This window comes from Anomalospiza imberbis, chromosome 15, assembly GCF_031753505.1.
Source record: "Anomalospiza imberbis isolate Cuckoo-Finch-1a 21T00152 chromosome 15, ASM3175350v1, whole genome shotgun sequence".
Taxonomy (NCBI): Eukaryota; Metazoa; Chordata; class Aves; order Passeriformes; family Viduidae; genus Anomalospiza; species Anomalospiza imberbis.
This window is the reverse complement of record NC_089695.1, coordinates 13972035-13994435: the sequence shown is the minus strand read 5'-3', so window position 1 is coordinate 13994435 and position 22401 is coordinate 13972035. Positions and strand designations below refer to the sequence as shown.

Here is a 22401-nt window from a genome sequence, read left to right as displayed (position 1 = left end):
ACCTGGTTTTGTAAATTTTGGTTCTTGCAAATTTTAGAGATGCTATTGGGTATTTTAACAACGATCTTGCAGGGTTTTTTTTGGTTTGTTTTTTGTTTTTTTTTTTAAGATGAAAATGTCAGTAAACACAGGCTGTGCTAGAAAGGCTTTGTCATCTGGAAGTCACCTAGAAATCCATTTGCTGGTGCCTTTGCTTGGCTTTTCCAGGGAAATGGAGAGCCTTGCCCCACCGCTCCCTGCCCTAACGTCTCCTTTTCCCCACACCAACCCCTGGAGCTGCCTTGCCAGCTGCATGTCACAGTGAGCAAAGACCACATTTCCTCTTTTTTTAAAGGAAGCAGACCCAAACTGGGAAAAGCACGAGGCAGGGTTAAAGTCACTGCCTGGAGGAAGAGAACAAACTTTCATAACAAACCCAATCACGCCTCCAGCGCTCCTGCTGTCTGACAGATGATCCCCAGAGTGGGAAACGGGAACAATTAGAGGGTTTCCTGGGGGAAACTGAAAGGTAGAGACAGACCCAAGGGAAGGCAGATTCTTCATCTTTCCTGGTGACCTAGCTGGGCCATAACTATCCCTGGTATCAGAGCAGGGAATCCATGAGAGGTGCTCTCTCTCAGCCCCCTGCATCTGCAGTAAATCAGCAGCGCTCGTGCTCAACTTCAGCTGGCTCAGGATGCCTCCTTCCCCAGCACTTTCCAGCAAAGGAGAGCTGGCAGCCCAAGATTTAAGGACAAAATGCCCTTCACCTTTTATTTATTTATTGTATTTCTCTCAAACTTTATCTAAGGAGGGATAATTCGAGTTATTGAGGCAAACCCCTACAGCACTCTTGGTCAGAAGATATCAGGAGATTCAGTCAATAATTTTTTAGGCCATATGATTAGTATCTTTCCAGAGACTAGTCATTCAAGTTAACCTTTAGTGCCACACTTTGCCACACTTTTTTTTTTTTTTTTTAATTATTTTAAAAAATAAAGTAAATATAACAGCCAGCCTTAGCTTGAGGGCAGAGCTGGCTCCCAGGAGCTGGGCTGATTATTCCCACATGGCACAATGCTGTCAGCAAGTGGCACCTCTGCAAGTGTCAGCAGTTACACATGTGCACAGCTGTGCCCTGTGTAAGTCAGGGAGGGTGTGCAATTCTGCCAGTCAGATAATACTGGAGAGCATTATCCTTTTGCCTGCTGCTACTCCCTGTGATCCAGCACAGCCTTCAGTACCTCCCTGCACAACCAGGAAAAGGTTACTCTATTTTCCTTTTCCAAATGCTGAGCCCAGGGTATGCAGAGCACATTGCAGAGCAGAAATGCTGCTCTCATGACCTCTCATTGCCTTTAGTTTGGTCATCTCACATGTAAATATGGCAGGTCCCTTCTCTTCCATGGCATCCTCTTGTGTGATGCCTTCCAAAGAGAATCCCCAAGCTCTTATGCAAAAGCAGAAATGATGCCCAGCAGTAAGCACAACTCCAACAAGACTCCACTGAGTTACCATTAAACCATATTCCAAAGTTTACCTTAGTTCCTTGAAGGGGTCTGCCCTGACATTGGGAGTTTCTATAGATTTAGGGAACACTGTGCCTTCTGCTCCTGAAATCACAAAACAAAACAGAAGACAAATTGTAAACATTATGAGCTGTTATCAGGGGAGTGATTGTCAAATCATACCTAGGTGCAATTTTACCCATTGCCTGACCCCATGTCTTTCTTGCACATCCCTTCTGTCCCCAGAAAAGCAAGACCTTGTTCATCTGCAATGGGTTGCCTTGATCACACGTGGGGTTTGCCTGAACTGCACTTCTGGCTGGAAAAATAAGTGCTTGCACCCTGACTTGGGGAGAGTCTCCTGCCCCAACTGATGCAGGGAGCTTGGAAAAGACACCCTTTGCTAACCAGGCAACTAATCCAGCTACATCCCTCATGGAAGAACCTGGATGCATGTCACCACATCATTTCTTTTCCTGGGCTCTCAGAGATACTCAAGGGAGAAAAGCGGATTTTGACTTGATCCCTGCAAGTCAGGGATCCCCTCCAGTCAGGCTGTGCTCCTGCCTGGGGAAAAGGAGGGAGGTGCACCCTCATGCAGGGCAGCACAAGCAGACTCTGCCCCAGTCCCAGCCTGGCCACCAGTTCAATGTGTGACCCAGAAATTATTTAACTTCTGCTCATTCCCTCTTCTCTCAGAGACAATGGGGAAGCGGCACTGCCCCATTTGCTGACTGGCTTTAGACCTGTGAACTGCTGGGTACTACAAACAGCTTGTCTAAGTTCCAGACCACTGCAATCCTCTTCATGGCCACCTGCATAGCCCAGCTGGGCCATTTCACCCAGCCATCCCTGAACTGGGTCCATATTTTGTGATCAAACCCTGCTCTCTCTTCTCTAGAAAGATGCGCTCTCCTCATATCTCTGCTGTAAGCCAAAGCCCTGCCACCCTCTGGCAACCCTTTCCACTGACTGTTCTCATTTAAAATGTGCATCTAATCTGAAATGGTCTCATTTCATCTTCCAGCCACTGAATCTTCTCGAGTCCTCATGTGCCGCCCAGCCTTGCATGAGGAGACTTTAGTCAGACACTGATGGTGACCCAACCCCCTCAACCTGCTCTGATTCTCTGAGAAGTTCTGGGCTTTCTGAATCAATCACTCTGAAGCAAATCCTTTGGACTTCTCGCCTTGTTTTTTTCTTTTTCCTGAACCTGTTCTACTTTTAAAATACTCTGTTGGAGCACAGAAGTCCCCAGGTGCTGTCACCGACACTCTGCTGCAGAACATCACGTTCCTGCTCCCACTGAAACTTCCAATTAAAACACAGCTGAGAGTGGCACTAACTGCCTCACACACAGAGTGTGTGCACTATAAATTAATGCTCCTGTTCTCCAATATATAGCTGCCAAGCCAATGAGCATGTATGACCTATATTCTTAAATTCAAACCTGTAGTCTTGCCTTCAGACACACTGTGAACAATTAGTCACTCTTTACCTGCAGTCATCACAGCAATTTCAGTGTCAGCATGCAGACAGCGCTGGTGGCATTTTTTTTATTTCTTTAGATTTTAGTCTGATAAAGTTATTGGTGCAATCTACAGATCCTGATGAAAACTTTTACATGTAGAGTTTGAGAGCACTCCTAACACATGCTATTGTTACTGTTCCCTCTGTGCAGTTTGAAAGTCATCATTACAGAATAACAGATGTTCTGAGATGGTCCAAAACATGTCAAGACAACATCCTGCTGTAACTGCTGCCATAAGTGAGAAACACCTATGACTGCAGTATGACTACACTTTCTTTGCACTGAAATAAATTAACTAAGCTGTCCCAATGTGTTAAAGAAAAAAAAAATCACAATGAAAACAAGCCCTCTAACATTTATAAAAAAACTACCCAACTCTTTTTAACCCAGAAAAAAAAAACAAAGTAAACTCAAAGATGATAGAAGCAGCATAAAGTTTGAAGGTTTATACTTGGGGATTGAAGCTGATCCTATGGCACAATACAGATATTGAGCTTTTAACTTTACTTTAAGCTTTCATTGTTACAAGTTGTCATAAGCAGCTGAAACTTGCCAACCATGAAGGTTGTTACTATCAGATCTGTCCTCTCTCAACAGTTTCCAAATGATTTAAATCTCTGCTTTATCCAACACGATTGCCTTGGCTCTTGGCTTTGCAATGAAATGTAGCAAAACATCCAGCCTGCACTTATCTGCATAATGGAACAGTGATTTTTGAGGGAAGGAGGATGAGGAGGTGCAGCTGGAGAGATGCACATAGATATTCTTGTACCCTTCCACGCGCATGGCTTAAATGGTGACTTTATGCTGGGCATTTAAATTAATTTTTAGACACCTTAAGTTGGATACTCAAGTCATGCAAACTCAAAATAACTACCTGCCCGTAACCAGAAGTGTGTGCAGAATAAGGAGAAACCTTGACTTGTTCCTAAACTTGGGGTTTTCCAGCTTTCATTTTTTTTTAGTTTAAATGCAGGAAGCAACTTTGGAAACAAGGCCAATGAAAAACCCAATGCAGTCATTTCAAGAAGGTTGAAAATGAAAGAGCTGGGTATCCGTTCCCTCCCTTTTCTTGTTTTCCCTTCCCTACACAGTTCTCAAACCCTCTTTTCCTGTCTCCCTTCTTGCCAGATCCATTAAAAAGTCCCTCATGCATTGGGAACAGGAATGAGATTTCCAAAGCCTTCTGTTTCTCTCCTTTGATCCGAATTTGAAGTGAATGCTACCTGCCTTGATAAGTCTTTCTGCTTTCACTGTATAATTCATATTCTTCTTTAATAACACAGAATCCCCAAAGGGCCACCTGTCTGTCACTGAGCAGGACATCAGCCACGAGGGGATGCTGAGGGACCAGGACTGAGACATCCCTCCCTTGGGTCTGGCTGTCAGCAGCCGAGGGCCCCTTGAGTTGGCAGAGAAAGTTTATCAGAAACACTGCTAAATCACCTCACCTAATCCTTATGCTAATTGTCTCCCTTTCTAGCAGGGGGATGAATTAAACACTCTGGGGAAGTTCTCCCTTTGGTTTCACCCCGCTGCCTGACTATTTCAGTAAAGAACCATCCTTTCTGTGCTATTGGGAATTTTCTGGACCTCAAACATGCCCCCTCCCTCCAGCCCCCTCTATTCTGTGCTGGAGAGTCTCAATCTCTGCCTGGGGGATCAGCAGCTCCCGAGGGGAAAAACTGCCTTGGACTAATTCAGCTCCACTGGACATTTGTGTCAAAGTTTGGCTTCTGGCCACTGTGGCTGTCCCCAGCCAGGCTCTGACAGCAGCAGTGTTGGATGGTGTTGAAAGTGAAGGCTGGAGGAAGTGACCTCATTTAGTGGTTTTAGTATCACAGAGCCACTTAGGTTGGAAAAGACTCTGCAATGGAATCCAACTGTGACTCAAGGCTTTGGCAACAAAAGGAAGGAAAGTTTGAGGGAAATGTGCTGTTGTCACTCTGAATTGGGCTATTCTAGCTCTGCTGAAGGAAACTGGGATGTTATGGAGTAACAAATGGTTGAAAATATGAAGTCCAAGGTCATGTGCTTAGAAAGCAGTAAAAATTTCTTCTACATGTTGGAGGCATCCAAGATATAATATCCCTGGATAAAAGCTGAATGCTGCTCATGATTCATGGCAGTGTGACAGAGTCAAAGTCAACATTAAACTGAAAGGCAAGAAGAAAGTGTAACAGGAACACACAAAAAAAGGAAACCACATTATTTTAAGAATCATCAGTGAATCCTCAAACTATTGTGTGCCTCCCCTGCTCATCCCCAGAGAGGAGAGTCTACAGAGAGGAAAAACTGTCATGACTGCACAAACAGGAATCTGTCTGTCCTATAAAAGAAGCCTGGAAGGACTTGGCTGTGTGGCTGAGCAGAATGATGTGCTAAGGAAGGATACTTATGCTGTGCATGAATACATCAGAGGGTAAATAACACCACGGGAAGAGAACCACTGGCTCTAAGCCCACGTTTATATGACAGCCAGTGCTCAGATGAGTGTGGCAGCAGCTCTCTGGCCACAGAGAGCAGGCACAGACTTTCCCAGGCATTTTCCCGAGGAAGGCTGTGAGAAGATCAGAGAAAATAATTAGAAACATTTCTTATCTCCCCTTGTTGCACCTGCTGTTGTGCACATGTGGAATGTGTCCTGGAGATTTGTTTGCCAAAGGGTGGTTTCTTAATTGGCCAGTGGATGGTGTTTGGATGGATTGACCAGTTAGGTCAAAGCTGTATCGGACGGGCTGGAAGGGTTACTGAGTTTCTTAGTAAGTACAGGATAATATAGGATAGGATGAGAGAAGAAAGCAATTGATCAGCCTCCTGCAATCATGGAGTCAGTGCTAATTATCACTCGGCTGGGGGCCTGTGGCAACAAGATGAGTGGCAGTAAACTGATCCTGAGTATATCTGGGAAGGAAAGTGAGGGTTTTCCAGCCAGAAGAGGAGCTACAACGGGAGCAGCTTTTCAGTTAGATGGGACAGACAGTATGACAGATCTGACAAATTCCTGACTGGAAGATCAGGTGTCTCAGAACCAAGGGGCAATATTTCCAGGAACAACAATTTCCTTCTAATTTTGCATTCCTCTAGTCTTATTTTCACTGTCCTCTACCCGAGAAATGATGGGTTTTGGCAAAGGGTATTAACAAACAGCTCCAACAGTTCAAGAATCAGCTGCTACAATCTCCCTTTTCAATCAAAGCTGCTCTATCCCTCTTCCTTTTTTACTCAGTATAAAACCAATGTAACCTACATTTATTATTGTACAACACAGTTTCTGCTTCCTGAATTATCTGTTATTAAAACATTTTCCATCTGCCATGAAAAACACATACAGAAAATTTCTATTTCACTGCAAAGTACTATTTTTTTTTTCATCATGTGAGACTCTCTGCTGCTGCTGAGGGTAACTTATGTGCAATCAGCCAAAGACAGAAGAAAACAATACTATCATTAGGATTTAAACACACTGTACTGTACATCCCTAGGCAATAAATTATTCTTTCTCACAGTATTATATCAGAGAGGCTTCTGTTATACTGATTCCCTCTTCTGACACTGTGTAATTTACCACCGATAAATGTTCATAAACAGTTTGACTGAAAAATCCATAAAGCCATTTCAGCTTTATTTTAAGTCCCATTTAATGTCCCTCAAAAATGATTTCATCAATGTGTTTCCATTAGCTGGTTCTCTGCCCAATAACTTAATTCCATACAATCAGTCAGGAACTTATACAGCATATGACAGGATCTACCCAAAGTATTTGGAATCACCATAAAGATTCACTCAGAGAGTATTTTAGGTTTTTTGGCTTTTTTCCTCCCTTGCAGTGCTTAAGGTGTGGGGTGTCAAAGACCCCGCTATGTGTTCACTTCATTCAAGAACAGAAACCGAGAGTCTCATGGCAAAAGAACATTTCCAGTCCAGTTTTAGGCTTTGGAAATGGAGAAGCACAAATGCCGCAGGAAAGAAGCAAATCTCAGCTGGAAGCTGCAACAGCTCCAACCAGAGGAACACAGGAATCTGTGTTCAGCTTTTCCAGCTGCCTCCTGCTTTCCCTGCACGCTGCAGAAGTGCCTGAGCTGCATGACACTGTCCTGGCACCTTCCCTGGTGCCAATCCCTGCTCCCTCTCCCCAGCCACTGTGCCAAGACACTGATCACATCCCACTCCCTCTGCACAAAGCCTCCTCTGGGCTTCCCCTGCTCTCTGCTGGAAGAGAGAGAAGAGGAGCCCAAATACAGTGCAATGAGAGGTTTTTTTAGACTAATAATTGATGCTCCTGCTGTCAGGGGTAGGTGGCAATCAGCTGAGGAGCTCTTGGGGCTGAGCAGAATGCAGGGAGACATCAGGTTTCCACTCAGGTGCACATGCACCTGGTCAGCTACTCCCCACTTTCCTTTTTCTTTTCAGACAACACATTTCTTTCCCACTCTGTATTTTTTTAGTGATAATTACAGGCCTGCAGCACACCTTTAGTGTTGTATATCACTGCTTTCAAATGCAAGTGGGGTCTCAGAGGCCTGTGATGAACCTGGTGATTAAGTTTGCCTTAGTGTATCTTCTCTTTAGTGCTCTGCAGGACTGTGCAAATGAGAGGGGAAGGAGAAGGATTTGCTGTGATTTTTTCTAGCTGAAGTCAAGAGTATAGTGTGCTGTTGGTCTCCATAAACTACTTTTATTCCCTCTATTATTGATCAGGACACATTTAGCAATTTGTTCATGAAAACACCTATCTGAGGAGGTTCTCTCCTCTGCAGGTCTCATCAGGATAATATGTGACAGTCTCAGAAAGTGTGTGCAAACAGATGCCCAGGAAGTAAATCCAATACAATGCAGGTAAAAATTATTTGTGACTGCTTCTTCTCATTCCAAGCTTTAAAAGCCTTATTCATCCTTAATTTATGTTTTTAAATGGGTGAGCATAGTAATTGCTGTTGCTCCCCTTGAATCCCATTAAATCTGAAATCAATAAGAGCTCTATTTCAGGGTCCAATAACAGCCTGGTTAGGTTAAGCCAGTGCATTGAACAAAAGCCATGAAGCTTCATTCACATTTACTTCCAGGATCCTATAAAAATAGCTCATTGCAAAGGTCTGTCTGTCTTCCTTTTTTGTACAAGTGTTGGGAGCTGTTCTTATAAGGGCAATCAAAAATTCCTGAATAATAAGGGCAATAATGAGATCAAGTGCAGCATCAACAAAGTGTTTATAATAAAAAAGTAATATAATTTTTTTTAAAAATGGATTCTATTTCTTATTACAGATTATTTTTAGCTCTTGGTCTTGGCACGGTATGCACACAGGGAGTGAGCCAAGCCTTAGGCACTGGGCTGTGGCTGAGTTAGGCCAGACAGGAGCTCCTTGTGACTCCAGCCCTGCTGGGTGGAGAAGAAAAAATTCTCTGACTCAGAGTCCCAAGGAATCAATGAAGCCTGGGTTTTAAGCTGGAAAACTTGCAAACAATGAGATGAGCTGCAAGCCCAGAGATGAGCAAGTGGGTCATTAGTGATGTATGTGCCTGTATTCACACCATCTCCAACAGCCTCCCTGCCACAGCTCCTTGATCTGAGGATATAAAGGGAAGAACAGAACAGAACAGACGGGCTCGCACCCTAACTGAGAACAGACATAGGAAGAAAGGCTGCTGCAACTTATGCTGACCTCTAGATATTTTCTTCTTGACTAGTTTTGGGGTCCTTCAACACTTTTCCTGCAGCTCAACAATAGCAATGTCATCACTGAATTCCTTTGAAGCTCTTCTCAGCATTCTTGTGCAAAGTTGCAAAGGAACTCAGGGGAGCACCTGAAGTGGGAATACGCAGTGGAAACTTATCATGGAGAATATTATGTGAGCTTCAAACAGATCAGCTGGGGAGGACACTTAGGAAATAAAATATAAATCTGCCACACTTTTAAACTTGATTTCAGTGTTTGGTAAGTGTACAGTATGATTCTTTCATAATCCTTTTGACATTTAATCAATATTAATCTGATGGTGGATGATTCTCTCTTTCCTTAAACAGGATTAAGGGAACACAATCTGAACACACATTTCAGCCTGGACTCCAAGCCTATACACTTTACATAAATGCTATCCTTTCAGCCTAGAATGTACTTTAAGTAAAAGCAAACACAAAGAAAACTCCTCGGTATCTCTCTCTGCCAACACAGCCTGTTCTTGCTAATAAAAAGACAAGTTTGCAATCTGGGTGAGTGAATTTTGAAAAAGGAGAGCAATGTAAGTTGGATTTGCCATTAAAAAGAATGGAAAACAGCATCACACCTATTGCCCTTAAAGCCTGGGAGCTATCAGAAGTATTCATTCAAGAATTGGTAATTTTAATTTCTTCCCTTGCAGAATGGGAGAATTACTTTATTTGAAAGAAAACATCCAACAATTGCATATCAACCTCTGGGAAAAAAAAAACAAAAAACAAAAAAACCCTAAACCCACCCAATTCAAATAAATCAGATTTCTTTTCTATACAGCTTTTAAATTCTCTGTCACTGCTGATTACAAGTTAAATCACTTTGTGACCCCTGCTTCTACACGGCTACAGCAACAGCATGATTCCTAACTGAGAGGAAAAAAAAAAGAATTTTCTTGTGGCTTTAACCACTGAGAGTAAACATATGTTTTTGCCCTCCACTACTCCTTAATTTTGCTAAACATAATTTTTTCCCATAATCACAGCTCTGCAACGAGCTCAAGGAAATCTGACAGAACTGCACTGCCACAACTGAGAGCTAAAGAGAGTGGAGGCAGTTTCCAGCCTGGCTAGTGCCAGTGCTAAACCCTGCTATCTTCATTTGTCAGCACATTTCCCTGCTCTCCTCGTTTTATTCCCCATCCCTTTCCTGCAGGACCAACCACTACACGACAGCCTGGCAATTGCTCCAGGACTGCATTAGTGTTGCTGCCTAATTACCTGTGGGCAGGGAGTTCTGATATTGCAGCTGCTTCCTAGAGAAGTTCATACATCTCCAGCAAAAGGTCTCATGCCTGTCCCAGCTGGCTGTGGCTCGTTCCTTTCTCTGGCTGAGAGCACAGAAGGAGCCCAGAAGCAGCCAAAGCAAGCTGGAGCTCATTTGCAACTGGGTGAACTGGGAAAGGGCTGTGGCCCCAGGCTGATGGTGCAGCTGGAGGCACAGCAAGGCATCCCAGCGAGGTACCCCAGAGAAGTTCCCTGTCCTTTGGGTTAAAGGCACCTTCCCCTCCACTGCCTTTGTAAAGGAAAAGGATTAGAGCAGGAAAATGTCTCCATTTCATAAGACATGAGTATTGCAGCACCATGGCTCCTTTTAGAAAGCTACTTACAGACCTGTAGCAAGAACATGTTTTTCAGGGCAATGCCCAAAATCCACACCACAAAGATTGAAACTTGGCGTTTACCCTCAGGCATAAAGCTGCAGCAGACTCAGTGGTGAGACCAGAAAGCTCCATTTCTTCTCTGGGTCAGGCCTGATTTCAACACTTGGCTACCAGAGTTGTTCCCTCTGCCACAAACACATCAGCAAAATGCCATTTGGAAATCATAATGGCTGCTGTAAAGGGCAACCATGCATGCTCTGATCCATAAATAATCGCTGCTGAAGAAGGGTACATGCTGTAAAAATGAGTGGTAATTCCTGGAAACTGTTAAATTTCTAGCTTACCCCACCCTCTGAAATGACTGATACCAGACAAATACCTCTGTGGATTATTTAATGAAATATAACTACTCTTGCAGTCATTAAAGTTATACTGCTGTAACTACTGCAGCGAGCAAAAGCTGAAAAGGACATGCCAAGAAGTCCCTAAAAGTTTAATATGGAGGAAATGTGAGCAGAGGCCTCTAACCAGGCTGGCACTGCAGCCACAGCTCTGCAGGGTGGCTCCCAGATCAAGCTAATACATGGAATCCTGAAAATGTTTGTAGATGTGAAGCTTAAGGCAGCTGGGGCAGCTTACACAGATGCGCTACTTCAGTAACATCCACATTAAATCCCGTTCTCCTCTTGTCCAAAGTGAAGGATATTACTGCAAAGGCTTTTTTTAACCCTTCCACGAGTAACGAGCCACAGCACCTTGAGTTCTAGAAATGCAGAGCAGGTCCCCAACAACAGCCCCAACACTGTCATTTAAAAGAGCTCTCTGCAGTCACAGAATGACAGCATGATTTGCCTTGGAACGGACATTAAAGGCCATTTTGTTTCAACTCCCTTGCCACAGGCAGGGACATCTTCCACTAGACCAGGTTGCTCTGAGCTCCATCCAACCTGAGTGGGGCGTCCACAGCTTCTCTGGCCAACCCATTCTCATGCCTCACCACCCTCACAGTATCCATTTTTTTTAATGATATCCAATCTAAATCTAACCTCTTCCAGTTGAGAGCCATTCCTCTTCCTCCTGTCACTGCATGCTCTTGTAAATAGCCATGCACTCCTGGACTACACTGCTTTTATTGTTCGTGTTCCTCCACTAAATCCTCTAAACTCTTTAATAAACAGCTCATAAATAAAATGCTGGAAATGTGCCTTGGATTTAATTACTCTAAATATTCATAAATTTACAATAACCTTTCAACAGCTGATTCCTCTTTCCAGGTGCAGTCCCAGGGAGCTGGAGAGAAACTTGAACAAAAAAAATGTTCCCAAACTACAGTCCTAAAAGTCTAACCTGTGGTCAGCATTGGCATGCTCCACATGGTTTACTGCCCAAAGGGTGTTGGCTACAGTGGAAAAGAAGCTACAAGGTAGAAATGGAGCTATAGGCTAATTATTTGACAGGAGAGCAGGGAAAGATTGGTGAGATCAAAGGTACTTTTAAATCAGCCATGGTGCAGGGCTGGGTCACACTGCTCCTGCAGTCTTTATTCTGGGAGATGAAAGGCATCCTACCCCACTCTAAATACAGCTACTTTAGTTAGGGTTTGCCATAGGAGAAGGCTTTAGCCAAATCTTTATTAGGCTCCATTAGAAGAAAAGCTCCTGCCACGCTAATCCAAATGTCTGAGAGACATTTTCTGGGGACTGGGAGCAATCCCTGTATTGTTCTGTTGTAGAGAACGGACCCTGTGGGGTTGTGATTAATCCCATCCTTGTTGGAAAGCAAAACAGTAATTTTAACAGTGGTTAAAAAACTTGGTAGATTTGTAAGGGGACAACATCCAGCCCATGCAATCCCACCTCCCACACAAACCTCCCTCCACACTCAAACCCAGGGACTGCCAGACTCCTGTAAGCTGCAGAAGTGTGGCTTTTGTGGTATTATCTCAGCTCACTGCAATGCATGTGCATTCCCATCAACATTTAGCCTTCAAAAAGAATTGGTTAAATCCATCATAAATATTAAACACCAGAGTACAGTGGCAAGTTTCCCTGAAAACAAACTTCAAAAAATAATCTCAAATAAAAAAGATGTCAAGGCCATTGGGAGAACTGACACTGGCATGTCATCAGATGTTGTCTTATAAGGCTAAATTAAGCATCTGACCAGAGTTTAATTTCTGTAAAAACTCAGGCTAATTTAAATTGCTTTAGATTTAATTAAAAATGCCTTTCTATAGAGATAATAATGTAACTCTGTTAATTAGTATCAAGTGGCATCTAGAGGGCATATTTAAAAACTAATCTGGAGAATAAATAGAGCTAATTAACAGTCAGAATAATGCTTTATGATTGTCTTTTATTTATAAATGCTACAACGTTCAATAAGCTATTAACTGAAATTGTAATTAATATATATCAAAGTTATTTTTAATACTCTTTTAACTAAAGAGTGTTTCTTACGCCCCTTTTTTCAGATGGTCTGGACATGTTTCATTTCTGGAGGGAGGCAGGGAGGGAGTAAGGACGAGGCAGCAAATACAAATTCAATTAGGAGCAGCTCATTTATCTCCCCTACAAGGGTCTGTGTTTAGGAGCCCACGGGGCCATCCAGCCAGGCGTGAGCTCTGTGTCCCTGGGGTTTGCCCAAAGCTCTGCTGGCCAGGGCAAGGGCTGGCAGGGAAGGGCTGCACATCACCCCACACACCCCCCAAGGGCACCATGGGCAGAGAAGGGGCAGATTTGGCCGTCAGAAATCCAAGCCTTGCAAAGGCAGAGCTGAGGTTGTGAGGAAGGAGAGCAGCTCTGAGGTTTGCTATGGGATCTTTCAAAAGACCATGGGGTGCTCCAATTGCATTTGGGGAGGAAAGGGATGCTAAGAGTGAGAATGTGCTCCCATCCCATCCCATCCCACCCCATCCCATCCCATCCCATCCGCACACGAGCACTGGCAGAAGAGCTTGGAAGCAAAAGGGCAGAGTGGAGTCGTTGCAAGGCTCAGTTTTTATAGGGCTTCTTGGAGGCAAACACAAGCTCCCTCAGGGTTTTCTGGACCCAGGCAGTGCTGAGCTCCCAACTTGAGCAAGGCAGAGGGGATTTTTTGTGTCTGCACAAGGTTGTGTCAGTGTTTCCAGGGCTCACCATGGCCAGAGGGCTCAGATCTGCCCTTCCCCTCAGACAGAAGTTCCTGTCATCTTCCAGTCTCTCCTATGATGACAGGTTGGACTGGATTCACTATATCAAATAAAATCACTGAAGTACTCTAAATTACATCATACATGAAAAGCAGAGGTGGCCAGCTCTGTCGTTCTGTGTCCTTTAATGCTCATAAATCAGAAATAACTCCCCAAAATACAAATCAAATAAAAAGCACTTTCATATGGTAATCTGCACTGCCCGTGCTGCACAGCTTTTTGAAGCACCATCAAATGCATCGTATGTCCTACTTGCATTTGTTTTTAATCTATAATTCTGTGTATTCTTCCCCTTTTTTATCCCTTGCTAATGCTGAAAAATCCTCTAGATACCCAGAGCAGGGTTCATTTCAAAACAGGAGAGCACCTCTTTTCTCAGGACAAGGATTCAGCATTGGTTTGTAGCACAAACTTCCAGAAAAAAACTTTGGAGTCCCTACAAAGAAAAGAGTTATTGTCTCTGGCAATATTCAAAGCTGCTGCTCTGACCTCTGTGGGATGACTTTCATGCCAGGCTGTTGACACACACTTGCCTCTACAAGAAGTGTGTGTTCAGTAATAACAAGAACAAGTTGAAGTTATTTACATGGCCTAGATGGGTGTCAGCAGACACATTCCAGCAGCACCTGAGAGCCCAAACACCAGAAGAATGATCAAAGGAATTTGTCTGTGTGCTGCAACTCGGACTGGCCTTCAGAGCAGACAAAAACACTGCAAGAAACACGAACATATGGTGTAACACTTCCCAGCATGGCAAACAGCCACAGCAAACACTTTTGGAGATAAAATTAGATTGGGGAAGCAAAGCTGGAGAAAAACAAAGCCAAGAATGAACTCAGAAAGCATTTCAGCTCAAGGTCATTGGAATACTTGCTATGTAACACCACCAGCAGTATCGTTCTGTTTTTTTCTTTTCTGATACATCTGCAGAAGTCAAACCAACCTCAAGAAACACTCAGTTACAGGTAAAAATCAAAGTGCACTACAGTGATCAGCAGATTTTTGATGCTGTTTATTCTGGAGACTAAAACAGGGCAGAAACTCAAAATAGCTATCAAGTTTAATTCCTGGTTTCTTGAAAGTACAGAGGAACTTAAAAGCAATTTTTTCTAAGTATGTAATCTGAAAAGGAGTACTTGCAGCTTGTAAGGAGAAGGTTCTGTATCTTTTTTAAATCAACAAAGTAAATCTCTCTTATTTTAAGGTCTCCAAGAAAACACTTAAAAACTGCTGCTTCCAGACTTCATCTACCCTGCATGAATTAGCTCTGAAAGGTGCAGTGTGAAGGGAGCTTTGTTGGGGAACATGGACTGTTACAAATGTCCCCGACTCTGGAACATCACAAGAATTTTGAATGGGCCTTTTCAAAGTTCTGAACTAACAAAGATACTCTTAATTTTGTGAAGTTCAACACTTATCCTGTGAAGCCCAGCTAACTTTTTATAGCTGGTGACTGAACTAGTCCAGTGTGTAGCAAGAGTGATCTGCAGAGAGCTACACCCACCCTGTCCACAAACAGGAGCCATCCAGAACAGCAGGACATCAGGCAGCAAAAAATGTTAAGGGCTGGATACCAAGTCCCATTTATATTATACCTAATATAGAATTAAATAGGTAGAAATTATAGTAGCAATAGTAATAATAATAAAATACCATCTATAGCTATATATAATTCCAAGCTCCTTATGGATCTGTTTTTACAAGAGAAGCAAGGTACAGTTTGGAATGGAAAGATGCATCCAAAACAAGTCACTATAAAACAGATATTGGTGCCTCCACAGACACCAGCAGCACTGCTGTGTGACTGTGAACAACACTGAGCTACCCACTCTGGTCCTGTGTGAAAACATTCCTGACCAAATCCCAGACTAACCAAAGAGCTTGGATTGAACTGGGGAGCACAAAAATTCAAATTCCAGACAGTTAATTTTATATAACTACCAAATAAGTTTCAAAATTTCCAATTGCCACAACTGTTTTGTTTCTCCAATTAATGACAAAAAAAAAAAAAATCCAAAGAAATAAGAAAGAACCCCTACACCCCAAACCCAGAGTGTATCCCCAGTTCTAATTAGGAAATACCAATGTAAAGCCTGGCAGACAGCACAGCTGGGGAGGCAGATCCCCCTGGTGTTTGTTTCAGAAGGAAGGAGGAGCTGGTGACAGTGCTGGCACCAAAAACATGAACCCTGGCGTTTCCCTTTGCACAGTGACTGCAGACATGGGCACATCTCTGGGGCAGCCCCTCACTGTCCTCCACCCCAGATCCAGGAGATAAAAGTTGTTCACTTCCAAAACTGGTTTTAAAGCTACTTCACTCAGCCAGACAAATCATTTCCAGGGGAGTTTTCTTCTGGAGGGGAAAGAACAAATTGTGCAAGTTAAGAAAGCCCTCACATAGAAACTCCTGGCCTTTATCTGCTTGGAAAAGATTCAAAGTCATAAAGGTTTTCTCTCCAAAAGAAGCTTTCAGCAAGTAGGAAGGAAAGTCAGGCAAAACTATACTCAGATTTGAAGAGGTGCATATTAAAACTGTGGCTTAAAGAACAATCTCTTACCTAGAACTCTCAATCTCTCTGCTCCAACCACCACTTCGTTGTCATCTGCAGAAAACAGCAATTTTCCAGAGAGGGTTTTCACCTCAAATTTTTGGCTGTGTGCTTCCACTGCTTGGGGACCTAGGGAGAAGAAGCTTTACTTCAGGGAGAAGTATAAGAAAATCACAGTAGCTTCATACATTCAATAAACCCATTTGCTGGGCAATAATAGCTCAACAAATTACATCAGAGACACCAAACAGGGAGGCTTTTTAAATTTTATTAGGAAAGGGCAGTTTTCTACCCAAGTAACAACTGCTCAACTATTTTTACTTATGCTTTTGTTACTGCTTAAGTGTGCCATAAAATCACCACTGATCTTGGGACAGCTGGGATATTTTTACAAAATGACAGACCCACATGTGAAACAGCAGTGAACATACCCAGCCATGCTTTGAGAGTATTGGTGCAGGTGTAAGAGGCATCAAGAGCTCCTGGGCCCATTTTGCTTGGACCGATGCTACTGTGCAAAAGATTCCTGGTTTTCTAGCTTTTAAACGTATCTGGATTAAAATTCTATCAGTGTCATGCACAGCCCAATTAAAAAAAAAAAAAAAAAAGAAGACAAACACCAGCACAGGAGCAAATGTTTTGTTTTAGATCCCTTCAATCATGTGTAGGCCAAGAAAAATGGCATGCTCTCACAGTGCAGAAAGTTTTTAGACAAGTAAAACTTTCCTTTAAAGATCTTATTTCAATTCTGCTGCTTTTCCTGCAGGCTGCTGTGCCCTACAGTGCTGGAAAGCCTCTGGCAATGTGTTTTCTTGTGGGGTCTGATAAACATCAGCCACATGAACAGCAATTCTGAGCAGGTTTGTGGCTCAAAGGCTGCCAAGAGTTATAAAGAGGCTGCCTTGGGTTACTGACCTGAGCCAGACTTTGGACAATTCACCACTGAACAGCCCTGCCAACTCTATCTAAGCCACAGCCCTCCTGGAATATCATCCTGCACGAGGCAGGTGCTTGGACTTTGCATTAATTCCAGCCATCTTCAAGATCAGTCTCATTTCTCAAAAGACAAGAGAATAACACTTGAAAGCCAGTATTTTCTTAAAAACTCCATCCCTACTCAGCATTTCCCTGCACAGGTCACCTGTGGTGGCACCTGGACACACAGAATCATGCATGTGGTTTGCACTTCAGACAAGTGAGGCCATGCCGAGATCCCTGGAAATACTTAAAAACTCTCGCAGTACTTTAAATCTGATTTGTGCCTTGCTTATTAACCACCTCCCCACTCATCCTTGCAGCACGCACTACATGGGACCACATCTTTGCTCCACTGTGAAACCAAAGCTGGTGCAGAATGCATAAAAAGCTCAATAACCAGAGCATCACACTGGGAGGTATCACTGAATGCCAAACTCTCGTGACACAGAGCTGCTTAAGTGAACCAAACACCCTCGTGAAAATACATGGAGAACCAACAAACTGAAGACCTTCAATCTGAATGTGAGAATCAGGGAGCCTGGGGTCGAATTTATTTCCTTCCTCCAGGCAAGTTTCACACATGCTGCCTAAATAATTGCTCACTGAAGCTGCATATTTAATTATTTAATATTGTGACTAAAGGCCAAGATGTTATATAAGCAAACCAAGCAACCCAGTCTCAACTTAAAAACATGTTTATGGATTAATGCCCTTGCCACACACCAATACTTCTCACAGTCCATGCATAAATCTCAGGAAATATATCTCTGTCCCATATCAAATATAGATGATATGCCATATATACAGTGCCATATTCCTTATATAACGCATTAGAGTCTTTCAACCCAAATTACTCATGCATTCATTCAAAGGTTGCTGTGCACTGGGGATTTACAAAACACCCATTTCCCCACCCAACACACTCTTGTTTGGGTGCAAAGGGAGTTCTTCATCAGCAGAAGGACTTTAAATTGCAAACAGTTGCCACAGTCGGGCTCGAGTTCTCAAGATTTCAGGCAAGTTATAAATGTCTTAGGAAAAACCTGTGCTTGTTACAACAGAAATGTCAGCCTGGCGTATGTTCTTCCTGACCCTGATGTCATAGAACAAACATTTCTAACTCTGGACTGGCTTTCAGATGAAAATGATGGTCTGCTTCGTTATCAGACAGCCCCAGCCAGTTGCCTCTCCAGCACGGCTTTCCTGTCTCTGGCTTTGTTTCTACAAAGTGGAGTGAAGTTTTCATTTCTACTCCACAAGATACCCAGGCTCCCCGCCGTGCGCTGTCTGAAGCCAGCACAGCATCCCAAACCACCCACTTTCATCCCTCCTTAATCCCTGCAAGCAGCCTTTCCCCCTCCTTACCTGTTACAAGGCGAGTGAGGACTTTTGTCTTCTCGTTGAGGATGTTTACGGTCACGTTCCTGGCGGACTGGAAGTACAGTGGGTTGCCCTGGAACGAGACCACGAGACCAAGGGTGTGAGATGGGGATGGCTGCTGGGGTGACACATCTGGAGCTGACCCCGAGGCTGGGGGCATGGCTGGGGTGCACCTACCCTGCAGTAAATCCTCCTGTCCAGGGTGGACACCACAGCTCTGTCAGGGCCAGGCAGTGCCTTGCTTTAGGGATGATTGCCTCTGACAACCAACCTGTTATTTTAAAATGTGCAGGTGATATGGGACCTGACCTAAGCTTCCCAAAGGTGTTTTGGGAGGGTGGTTGACTGCAGCACTGCATTTCAGAGGCAAATCTGAAAAATTACAGCTTCTGATGACTCCAGTGGGTGACAGTGTGTGCCTACCACATGAGCAAGCCATGGCCCAGGGCTGGGGAGGAGAAAATGTGATTAACATGTGGCGAGTGCCTTAGATCACAAAGCACTTGTGAGCCATCTGGCACACTTCCCCACCACACCGTGGGCTGGGACGCCAGCTTGTGACCAGACCCATCCCACCGGGTCTGCAGAACACAAGACATGAACTCTTCCCCACTTCCTACTTGACCACAGAGAGTTCTACCAATTTCTCATTTTTATGCTTTAAACACACCTCTGAGAGAAGAGCCAGAGCAGCTGGCAGCACACAGGAGCCACACAGCGACCTGGCAACATCCATCTCAGGTATTTCTCCTGCAGAGTGAAGCCAAAGGAAACCCACAGCTCCAACCATCTGCCTTCTCCTGTGTGCAAACACGGCCGAGGCACCGGGGAACTCGTGTTTTCCACAGGCAGCCCCAGCCTGCACAGCTGGTTTCTCAGGGGCTATTAGCTACCCACAGCACCAGCACGGGGTGACCCCAAATTAAATCAGCCAAAAATCCAATGTGAGAGGTGGAGATTCACCGCCAGCATCTCTTCGTAATGCCTAAAGCAAGCAGCTGATCAAATTCGTCAACTGACAGAGACACAGGATAGGCAGAGGAGATAAAGCAGCAAGAAAATCAGCAAGAAGTTGAGAAGTTTTATGTCCAATGTCTTTTTCCAGCATTCCAAAATTTTTCCATTAGGAATGGATAATCAGGGTGGGGACAGAGAATCGTGTGGGTCAGGCATGTTCTCCTTGCCTCCTGAATTTGTAATGAACCCAATATTTTCATAGATGCCATTTTTTTCTGGATCATGGCAGAAGGACTAAGTTGTCTGCATATAAAATATAACAGGAACACAGAAATTGTTCCTGGGCATCCTGTGGTGGACTGGGCCTTCAGGGAACACTCTAGTGATGGATAAACAATTACCAGCAGCGTTTTCACAAAATAAACCTCAAAAAACTAAAATAAAACCAGCCTCACATGTGACCAAATATTTACAGTAATTACATTTTTTGTCTTCACTGTTTTTGCAGCATGTTCCCATGGGATCAGCCTTCAGCAATAAAGAGGAAAATGGGGTTTATTTAATCAATTATAGCTGGAACATTCTGGCTACATCTAGACTATTTACAACTAAATAAAAAAATAATAAAAATAATTCCACTTAATCATTTCCACATTTTGGACAAGTTTCAGAAGCTCTTGGTGCCTCTGTCCCCTCCTACACTAAATGAAGACAAACCATCCTTCTATACTTCTGCAATGTGTCTGACACCTTAAGTATTACTGTATATAAAGCTGAATTATGATTAATAATTTATAAGTAAGGATCAGTGGTAATGACTTGTAATGATTCTCCTCTTCTCTAATTTTTGTTATCTTCTAGAACTTCTAGAAATTAATGCTGATTATTTATTACTATTCTATGGTTAACAGCTGAGAAAGAAAAGATGGATTCACTTGGATCCCCCCCTGCTCAGGGACCTGATTTGAACACACCCAGGAACAGCAGTTTACTTCTCCATATCCATCTCCCACTTACACATAAAGGGTATTTTTAAGGGTAGACAGCTACAATGTGCATAATGTATAGTTAAGGCTGAGGCTGTAAATACTATAAATGTGCCATAGGAAGCACAGAAAAGTCTTTTTTTTTTTTTTTTTTTTTTTGACTTTTACTGTTTGAATTTTTCTTATGGAGTTTTCAAGCAGTTGGAGTGTTTTGAAAAAGCCAGGAACTCTAGTTCACATTCAGGCAAGAAAAATAGTTCAATTCCCATGACTTTGAAAACTCTGTTGCTGCTCTTTGTAATATGAGATTGCACTACAGAGGAACTACAAGATAAGCCGGTGTAAAAAGTCACAGAAAGAGCTGCTCTGAAGAAGACCTACAAGACAAGGAAAGAGCTTGTATCCATCTAGAAAAGGCTTAAAATACATGATCAGTCCTGGAAATGTTTACCCCAGCATAGTCACCTCATTCACTCATTCAGAACTCAAATTCATGCAGCCTTCAAAAAACTAAATTTCCCTAATGGAGGAGTTATGTTTTTATTGGTCTGCAGGGAAAGAACATTGGAAGCACTTAATGCAATGCCTGCTCTCATTTCCATAATACTTTTTCCATTAAGGAATGAGAAAGAACTGAAGAAATTACTCCCTTTTGCTGAAAATTCAGCAGATTTTCCATCTATCATCTTCTGTTTACAAAGGAAATAACACTGACATCTTTTAAACACTGAACATTAAAAAAAAATGTTTCCTCTGTTGCAAGCTTGGTGATGATGCCAGCTTCTTTCAATCACACAGAACAAAATAATGAAAGCTTTAAAAGCCAGTTAGGATTTACAACTGAAAAGACAAAGCCTTCCCCTTCTTTTACACTTTCATGTTACCATGACACAAAATTTAAGTATTCTGATGCATATGAGCAGGTGGAAATCTAGATCAGTATGGCATCAGCACCACAATAAAAGAGTTATGTAGAGAAGCAATATTTTCATAAACTGTCATAGCACTTGATGGAGCTGGAGTTGGAATACCAGCATGCAATAAACAAGCACATCTTTTAAAGACTCTTTGGGCTGGTCATGTCCTTTCAGCTCACCATGAACCTTCTATTCATCTCTGCAGGAAATGCTGGAGAGTAAATACATCATTCTACCTCTTACTCCAGCTCCTCATTAGCAGAGCCAGCGCCTTAAAATAATTCAAATGTTTGCAGACACACAATAGCATTTGCCACAGCTACTCAATATATTAAAACATTGCACACATGCTGCAGAAGAAAGAATATGAAAAGTGCAAAAATATGTCAAAACTGCACAGCTTGGTTCCTCACCAAGCAGAGGTATCCAGTAAAATATAGAAAACTTCACAAAAGGTATCAACTTTACTGTTTGCTAGGTTAAACACATGGCAAAACAAGCCAGAACAGCTCACTAGCTGTCTTTCTTTGGCTCACTTTGGAAGAGATGCTAAAAACTCCCAGATCAGAGACAGAAACAGAAAAAGCCCTTTGACTGACAACCTTAATTTGCAGCTGAAGCAATCCCAACTAGTGCTGTCTTCAGGGAAATTCAGTACTTTAACAGATGTCCTTAGACTGTTTCAGGGAATTATTAAAAATATTTGGAAATCCTTTTAAATTTTTACAGGCAATTTAAAAATAATGCCTCACAGTCAGCGTGTTTGTAGTTTGGACGGTCAAAAGGAATAGCTTTGATCTGATCCTATGGATTCAGACTTCACACAGTAAGTGCCAAGTGAAGCTTGTGGTAATAATGGAAACAGTGAATTTCCTGCAGGCTTGACAAAGTAATGGCAAAAATAAAATCTTAAAGCATAATCTAGGCTGGCAAGGAGCAGTCTATGGAGAAGTCACTCAGAGTACCATTTTCCTGCTCAACCCCACCTCTCACTGACATTACAGGAAGCAAACACTGCTCTATGCTCAGCTGGACTGTCAGAGTTCAAAAGCTTGTTTTCTGTAAGGCAAGCAGCCAGCAAAAGCTCTCCTGCTTCTGGCCTACAGCCACAA

The 22401-nt window shown here is 43.0% G+C and overlaps 1 protein-coding gene across 13 annotated transcripts in view; it reads right to left on the bottom strand.

Moving 5' to 3' along the window:
• SGCD (sarcoglycan delta) overlaps positions 1–22401 on the bottom strand; it is a 393778-nt gene that overhangs the window by 29971 nt on the left and 341406 nt on the right. For all 13 annotated transcript variants that reach the window (XM_068205996.1, XM_068205995.1, XM_068205999.1 and 10 more), the window contains 3 exons: positions 18415–18502; positions 16081–16200; positions 1520–1592 (listed from right to left, as the gene is read on the bottom strand). In XM_068205996.1, coding sequence (XP_068062097.1) covers positions 1520–1592; positions 16081–16200; positions 18415–18502 — 281 coding nt within the window. The remainder of the gene's footprint in view (positions 1–1519; positions 1593–16080; positions 16201–18414; positions 18503–22401) is intronic.